The following is an 8140-nucleotide window of genomic DNA, read 5'->3' as shown; positions in this document are numbered from 1 at the left end:
GTTTTCTTTCTTTCCTTCCTTCCTTCCTTCCTTCCTTCCTTCCTTCCTTCCTTCCTTCCTTCCTTCCTTCCTTCCTTCCTTCCTTTTTCTTTTAAATGGGGATGGAGGCCAAGTGCATTGACTCATGCCTGTAATCCCAACACTTTGGGAAGCTGAGGTGGGAGGATCACTTGAGCCTAGGAGTTCAACACCAGCCTGGGCAACATAGCAAGACTCTGTCTCTACAAAAAGTTAAAAAAAAAAAATTATCCAGGCGTGGTGGGGTGCGTCCCAGCTACTTGAGAGGATGAGGTGGGACGGTAGCTTGAGCTTGGGAGGTTGAGGCTGCAGTAAGCCAGGATCATGCCACTGCACTCCAGCCTGGGTGATGGAGTGAGACCCTATTTCTTTCTTTCTTTTTTTTTTTTTGAGACAGAGTCTCGCTGTGTTGCCCAGGCTGGAGTGCAGTGGCATGGTCTCAGCTCACTGCAAGCTCTGCCTCCTGGAGTGAGACCCTATTTCATAAATAAATAGAGACAGGGGTCTCACTTTGTTGCCCAGGCTGGTCTTAAACTCCTGGACTCAAGCGATCCTCCCACCTTGGCCTCCCAAAGTGCTGAGATTACAGGCTGAGCCACTGACCCTGGTCATCCATGACAACTTTGGCATCATGGAGGGGCTCGTGACCACAGCCCCTCTGGGAAATTGGCATGAGAAATATCATCTCTGCATCTACTGGTGCGGCCAAGGCTGTGGGCAAATTCCTGCACTGAACAGGAAGCTCACTGGCACAGCCTTCCAGAGAGTCCCTGCCGCCAATGTGTTGGTGGTTGACCCGATCTGCTGTCTGGAGAAAACTGCCAGCTATGATGACCTCAAGAAGGTGGTGAAGCAGGCATTGGGGGCCCCCTCAAGGGCATCCCAGGCTACACTAAGGACAAGGTTGTCTCCTCCGCCTTTATTTTTAAATTATATATATTTTTTGATACGGAGTCTCGCTCTGTTGCCCAAGCTGGAGTGCAGTGGCACGATCTTGGCTCACTGCAACCTCCGCCTCCTGGTTCAAGTGATTGATTCTCCTGCCTCAGCCTCCTGAGTAGCTGGGATTACAGGTGCACACCACCATGCCCAGCTAATTTTTTTGTATTTTTAGTAGAGACAGGGTTTCACCATGTTGGCCAGGCTGGTCTCTCGAAATCCTGACCTCAAGTGATCCACCTGCCTCGGCCTCCCAAAGTGCTGGGATTACAGGTGTGAGCCACCGTGCCCGGCCGTCTCCTCCAACTTTAACACTGACACTCACCCTTCCACCTTCTGTGCTGGGGCTGGCATTGCCCTTGATGACACTTTGTCAAGTTCATTTCCTGGTATGACAATGAATTTGGCTTCAGCAACAAGGTGGTGGTCCACACTGTCTCCAGGGACTAAGACCCTCAGACCAGAAGGCCCAGTGAGAGTATGAGAGGAAGACAGAGGCCTTCAGCTGCTCAGGAGTCCCTGCTGCACTCAGCCCCCTGCCACACTAAGAATTTCCCCAAGACACAGTTTCCGTGCCAGACCCCCTGAAGAACAGGGAGGGGCATATCAGTAAAGCAATAAAGTCCTCTGTACTCAGCAAAAAAAAAAAAAAAAAAAAAAAAAAAAAATTACTCATGCCTGTAATGCCAGCATTTCGGGAGGCTCAGGCGGGAGGATTGCTTGAGCCTAGGAGTTTGAGACCAACCTGGGCAATATAGTGAGACCTCGTCTCTATTACAGACAGATGATAGATGGATGGATAGAAGATAGACAGATTAGATAGATAGATAGATAGATAGATAGATAGATAGATAGATAGATAGATAGATAGATAGATAGAAAGAAAGAAAGAAAAATTAGGTGGGTGCCTTGGGCAGGGAAGTCCTTAGGGATGCTCTGCTGTTCCCGCAGCCTGAGCGCCTTTTTCAGACGCTTTTACCTGTCCACTGCTGCCCCTGAGTGGCCACAGCCTGAACTGCAGCACTGTCGGCAGACCCAGCTACCCTTCTGTAGAACAAATGAATGCTCCTTCCAGCCCCTCTTGCTACTAGGCCTGTGCAGGGCATGGACAGATTCTACAGCGGATCCAGCCAGAGACTGCCCCAGAGAAACTCCCAGGGGTGAGATGGGAGGAGTGAGGTACGCTGGGATTGGAATGTTTGTAGGATAGCATGATAACATGAGGAGCAGCTGGATTCCCAAGAAATTGCCATTTCCTCACCCACACAAACTAAGGGACTGATTTCCAGTCTGGAGAATGGGAGGGCAGGATGAGCTGTGGAGGCTCAGGCTGGTGGTTTGGAGGGTGGCATGATGTAAACGTAGCTGTTCACTGTTGTAGTTTGCCGCCACCAATTGAGTCTGGCTAGGTTCCAGGTGGGTCAGTAATCTCAAATGGGGCCGGACGCAGTGGCTCACACCTGTAATCCCAGCACTTTGGGAGGCCGAGGTGGGCGGATCACTTGAGGCCAGGAGTTTGAGACTAGTCTGGCCAACATGGTGAAACCTCGTCTCTACCAAAAATATAAAAAATTAGCTGGGTGTGGTGTGTGCGCCTGTAAGCCCAGCTACCTGGGAGGCTGAGGCAGGAGAATGCTTGAACCCAGGAGGTGGAGGTTGCAGCGAGCCAAGATTATGCCACTGCACTCCAGCCTGGGCGACAGAGCGAGACTCTGTCAAAAAAAAAAAAAATCCCAAATGGGGAGAGGTGAGGTGGGGTCTGTCATGCCAAGGAGTTGGTCTTTTTATGACCTGCCTCCCACTTCTTTCCTCAATGATTTTTTCGTTTTGTTTTGTTTCTGTTTTTGTTTTTGTCTTTTTTGAGACGGAGTCTCGCTCTGTTGCCCTGGATCTCTGTTCACTGCAAGCTCCGCCTCCCGGGTTTATGCCATTCTCCTGCCTCAGCCTCCCTAGTAGCTGGGACTACAGGCGCCCGCCACCACACCCGGCTAATTTTTTTGTCTTTTTTAGTAGAGACAGGGTTTCACCGTGTTAGCCAGGATGGTCTCGATCTCCTGACCTCGTGATCCACCCGTCTCGGTCTCCCAAAGTGCTGGGATTATAGGCGTGAGCCACCGTGCCCAGCCTAATTTTCATATTTTTTAATGGAGTTAGGGGTTGGTCTCACTATGTTGCCCAGGCTGGTTTCAAACTCCTGGGCTCAAGTGATCCTCCTGCCTTGACCTCCTAAAGTGCTGGGATTACAGGCATGAGCCATCATGCCTGGCCACAGATTCTTTATTATTTTTATTCTGCCATCTTCCCTGAATTCTCTAACCTGCCTTTTTTTTTTTTTTTCCAGGCAAAGTCTTGCTCTGTTACCCAGTCTGGTGCACGATCTCAGCTCACTGCAACCTCCACATCCCAGGTTCAATAATTTTTTGTATTTTTAGTAGAGACGGGGTTTCACTATGTTGGCCAGGCTGGTGTCGAACTCCTGACCTTGTGATCCGCCTGCCTTAGCCTCCCAAAGTGCTGGGATTACAGACCTGAGCCACTGCACCTAGCTTAACCTGCCTTTTTTTTTTTTTTTTTTCAAAGACAGAGTTTCACTCTTGTTGCCCAGGCTGGAGTGCAATGGCGCGATCTCTGCTCACTGTAACCTCAGCCTCCCCGATTCAAGCGATTCTCCTGTCTCAGCCTCCCAAGTAGGTGGGATTACAGGCATGTGCCACCATGCCCAGCTAATTTTATATTTTTAGTAGAGACGGGTTTCTCCATGTTGGTCAGGCTGGTCTCTAACTTCCGTCCTCAGGTGATCCGCCTGCCTCAGCCTCCCAAAGTGCTGGATTATAGGTGTGAGCCACTGCACCCAGCCTAACCTGCCTTTTTATACTAATACGTTACTTTGGGTCTCATCCCACATCACTTCCTCAGAGAGTATCCTTCCTCTCACCTCAGTTACTTCTACTTTTTTTTCCACGTATAGATGTTTTCTCAGGGACCAGAGGGTATGGGAGGAAGCCTTGGCAGGCCTCATCCCAAATCCCCGTTTCCCTGAACATCAGGCCCTCCCTCCTCTTCCTGTCCTCCCTGGCCTAGCCTGGGCTCCCTCCTGTTCTGAGGCAAGGCAATTGCTCCATGTCATAGTGAGTGTGGAGTTCCCTGCACACACTGCTGACCTTGTGTCCAGAAGGAGTTAGAAGGAAGAGCCCAGGAAGTGCTGGAAGACAACAGGGCCTACTCTGGCAAGCTAGAATCAAGCTCTGCATTAAATGCAAATATTGGCGTGGCGGTGGCTCACATCTGTAATCCCAGCACTTGGGGAGGCTGGGGCGGGAAGATCACTTGAGCCCAGTAATTCAAGACCAGCCTGGTCAACATAGTGAGACCCCATCTACCCACCCCCTGCGCCCCCCACACACACCACCGCCACCAACAAAAACAAAGTTAGCAGAGTGTGGTGGGGTGTGCCTTTGGTCCCAGCTGCTAGGAAGGCTGAGGCAGGAGGATGGCTTGAGCCTGGGAGGTTGGGGCTGGAGTGAGCCGAGATCATGCCACTGCAGTCCAGCCTGGGTGACAGTGCAAGACCCTGAAAGAAAAAAAAAAAAAAGAAGGGACGGAGGGAGGGAAGGAGGGAGGGACGGGGAAAGGAAGGCAGGAAGGCAGGAAACAAACCAAAACAAGGCCAGGCGCGGTGGCTCACGCCTGTAATCCCAGCACTTTGGGAGGCCGAGGCGGCGTATCACTTGAGGTCAGGAGTTGGAGACCAGCCTGGGTAACATGGCGAAACCCCAAACCCCATTTCTACTAAAAATACAAAAATATAAAAATTAGCCGGGCGTGGTGGCGGGGTGCCTGTAATCCAGCTACTCGGGAGGCTGAGGCACGAGAATTGCTTGAACCCGGGAGGCGGAGATTGCTGTGAGCTGAGATCGCACCAGTGCACTACAGCCTTGGCGACAAGAGCAAAACTCCGTCTCAAAAAAACAAAACAAACAAACTCTTAAATATCCCTCGGGCTGGCTGTAGGGAGGAAACTCGGCCTGAAAGGAGCAGTGGCTAGAGCCAGTCAACACTGCTCCGCACAGCCAAGTTTCCATGGCTTCCTACGTCACTCAGGCCTTAGGGGGCGGGTCATGGAGCCCTATCCAATCAGGGGCGCCGGGGCGGGGCCCTGCCAACTGTCCATTCAGATGCGCCTGGGAGAGGAGGGCAGGGCCTGCGCCTCCCCACGGAGCCTTTGTTTCTGGCGTCAGCCCCCGCCCGGGCTCGCGTCTCCCTTTCTCCGAGAGGCCCAAGGTGTCTCCGCCGCAGCCTCTGTCGCACCGTGACTTGTACAGGTCGCGGGAGTCGTAGGGAAGGCGCTGGGACACCTGGAAACCGAGAAATGGTGCGTGTGAGGGGCCAGGCGTCCCCAGACCGGGGGGAGGGGCTGGTTGGAACCGGCCGGAACCGGCTGTGGAGGGACCCAGGCCTCCCTGCCGCGACTCCGGGGTCTGAGTTCCCTGGCGCAGCTGGGCCCCCGGTCCCCTCGGCCGCAAGGTGGGGCTGGGCCAAGAGCTGGGACCCCGGGCGTCCTGTCCCGTCCCTGCGCGACGCCTGCGGCCCTGCAGCCCCGCGTCTCCCCAGATGGTGCGGGGGCCGCGGGAGGGTCATGGGGGGAATCCCGCCTCGGGTGTGGGGTTCGTGTGGCAGGAGCTGCGGTCTGTGGCCGCCCCCCCAGTCCCTTCTTTCTCCCTTTAAAAATTAGGAGTTTATTTGAGCAAACAGCGGTTCATCGGTGGAGAAGCTCTCGGTCGTGGTTTGTGGCTTGGGGATCCTTTGGAGGGGATGGAAGGAAAGGCTGTAAGGTGCAGGAGAAAGCGAACCAAATTCAGTACTTGGTTAGTGACAGTTATGTAGTCGCCTTATTTGCTCTATCCAGCTGGACATTTTCTGCTTATGTAGTCAGAGGTGGATTGGTGGTTGTGGTTTAATAACCCCGAATTTTATTTCTCTATAAACTGGTAATTTATAAGAATTTCATTAGAGACTGGAGCGTGGTGGCTCACACCTGTAATCCCAGCGCTTTTGGAGGCCAAGACAGGAGGATCGCTTGGGCCCAGGAGTTGAAGACCACCGTCGCAATATAGCGAGACCCCATCTCTATTAAATTTTTTTAAATGAACATATTCATACTGAGACCAAAAAACTACTAAAATTTTTAAAAATATAAAATCAAATAAAAGAATTTTATTTGAGTTAGATTTTTGTTTCCTTGGGTAGGAAACCAGGACACCATAGCCACAGCCTTCTAATTGCCTCCTAATTAATTATTTTAACACTCCCCAGGGGGACAGGGTCCCAAATCCTTGACCTTGTTCCCCTAGCCTGACTCCTCTAGGGCTTGTAAATAATTCTTGATACCACTTCTTTCACCATATTCCCAAAAGCTAACTCCAGTCATGACATGATCAATTCTTTGTCCTTTATTGCACATTTCAAACGAATTAATTTGTATTACTTTTTTCAAGGAGCGATTGATTGGTCTTTTAAAAATACTCGTTTTCTGTTTCTGAACATTTCACAGGAGAGGAAAGCAGAGAATACATGTATGAGACCCTGCTGTAAGAAAACCTTTGTGCCTCTTCTCCTTTTCTCTCTCCTAGGCACAGGAATGTTCTCAGAATGTCTTTTGGTTGGCCTGGTGCCATGGCCCACGTCTGTAATCCCAACACTTTGGGAGGCCAAGGCGAGAGAATCACCTGAGGCCAGGAGTTTGAGACCAGCCTGAGCAACATAGTGAGACCTGGACCCTAAAATAAAAAAAAACAAAAAACAGTGTCTTGGGTTGGGGTTCCCCTTTGGAAACTTTAAACTGTGATGTGTCTTCAGAGCATCCTCCTTTCCTGGTCCTGGGCTTCAGGGCTGTTTGGGCTGACACAAGATGCCCACAGCAGCCAGATGTCTTCAAGGGTCTAGTGAATATCAGCCTGCTGAGTCTGCTCCCACTGGACAGCCTGAAGTATGGGCTGGGGCCTCTTAGTGGAGGAGCTGGGTGTCCTGGGGTTGGAGGAGTTTTTTGATCTCCCATCCCTCTCAAAGCTCACCCCTGGGACACTCAGCTTTTTCTTCCCCTAATTCCAGATTCCATTCCTTGTGGGACACATTGGTGTCCAGCCAAATGGATGATGGTATTGAGGGGAAAAACAGATACGATTCTTGCCCTCTGGATTCTTTTAGACTAGTGAAGTGAGGAAACTTATCCCAAGGACAGGAAAAGCCATCCTATTGAGGTGATGCAAGAACCTGAAAAGCAAAATGTGCTTTAGGCAGACGGGGGACAGAATGCAATGTCTCTTGGAAGGGTGCTCACTGAGCCCTTCAGTGAGCAGTTTAGGGGGTGGGCGATATCCCAGGTGATAGAATGACCTGACCTAGGCCAGGCGCAGTGGCTCACACCTGTAATCCCAGCACTTTGGGAGGCTGAGGTGGGTGGATCACTTGAGGCCATGAGTTCGAGACCAGCCTGGCCAACATGGCGAAACCCTGTCTACTAAAAATACAAAAATTAGCTGGGTGTGGTGGCGGCTGCCTCTAATCTCAGCTACTGGGGAGACTGAGGCATGAGAATCACTTGAACCGGGGAGGCAGAGGCTGCAGTGAGCCAAGATCATGCCACTGCACCCCAGCCTGGGTGACACAGTGAGACTCCTTCTCAAAAAAAAGAGAATGACCTGAAACTTGAGTCAGATATACCTCTGTTCCAGGTTAGCACAGCCCCTTCCTGGGTTTGTCTCCTGCAAAAGATTTGTTCACTTACTGGAGTTTTAGTTTAGTTTTTTTTTTTTTTTAAAGTAACTATAAATGTATTTCATCTGTAGAGCTTGAAATATAAGACAGTTTCCCAAAGAGGCAAGAAGGAAGTGGGTTTCAGAAAACATTAAATATCTAGTCTTATCTTTGTTAAAAATTACTACTTACGGCTGGGCGTGGTGGCTCACGCATGTAATCCCAGCACTTTGGGAGACCGAGGCGGGCGGATCATGAGGTCAGGAGATCGAGACCATTCTGGCTAACACGGTGAAATCCTGTCTCTACTAAAAATACAAGAAAATTAGCCGGGCGTGGTGGCGGGCACCTGTAGTCCCAGCTACTTGGGAGGCTGAGGCAGGAGAATGGTGTGAACCTGGGAGGTGGAGCTTGCAGTGAGCTGAGATCG

At 51.1% G+C, this 8140-nt stretch overlaps 1 protein-coding gene and 1 pseudogene across 2 annotated transcripts in view; both read left to right on the top strand.

Moving 5' to 3' along the window:
- Positions 1-1407, top strand: part of LOC105549494 — a 2327-nt pseudogene extending 920 nt beyond the window's left edge.
- Positions 1408-5118: 3711 nt separating this feature from the next.
- The window catches only part of ZNF627 (zinc finger protein 627), a 25354-nt gene continuing 22332 nt past the window's right edge, over positions 5119-8140 (top strand). The window contains exon 1 of one of the 2 annotated variants that reach the window (XM_011994043.1): positions 5119-5329. Coding sequence is in view for 1 of the 2 variants with exons in the window: in XM_011994042.1 (XP_011849432.1) it covers positions 5327-5329 (3 nt within the window). In the remaining variant the exon portion in view is untranslated. The remainder of the gene's footprint in view (positions 5330-8140) is intronic. The other variant, XM_011994042.1, reaches the window with a different exon arrangement.

The sequence above is a fragment of the Mandrillus leucophaeus genome, unplaced genomic scaffold (assembly GCF_000951045.1).
Source record: "Mandrillus leucophaeus isolate KB7577 unplaced genomic scaffold, Mleu.le_1.0 Scaffold440, whole genome shotgun sequence".
NCBI classification, from domain to species: Eukaryota; Metazoa; Chordata; class Mammalia; order Primates; family Cercopithecidae; genus Mandrillus; species Mandrillus leucophaeus.
This window is presented reverse-complemented; position numbering and strand designations above follow the sequence as displayed.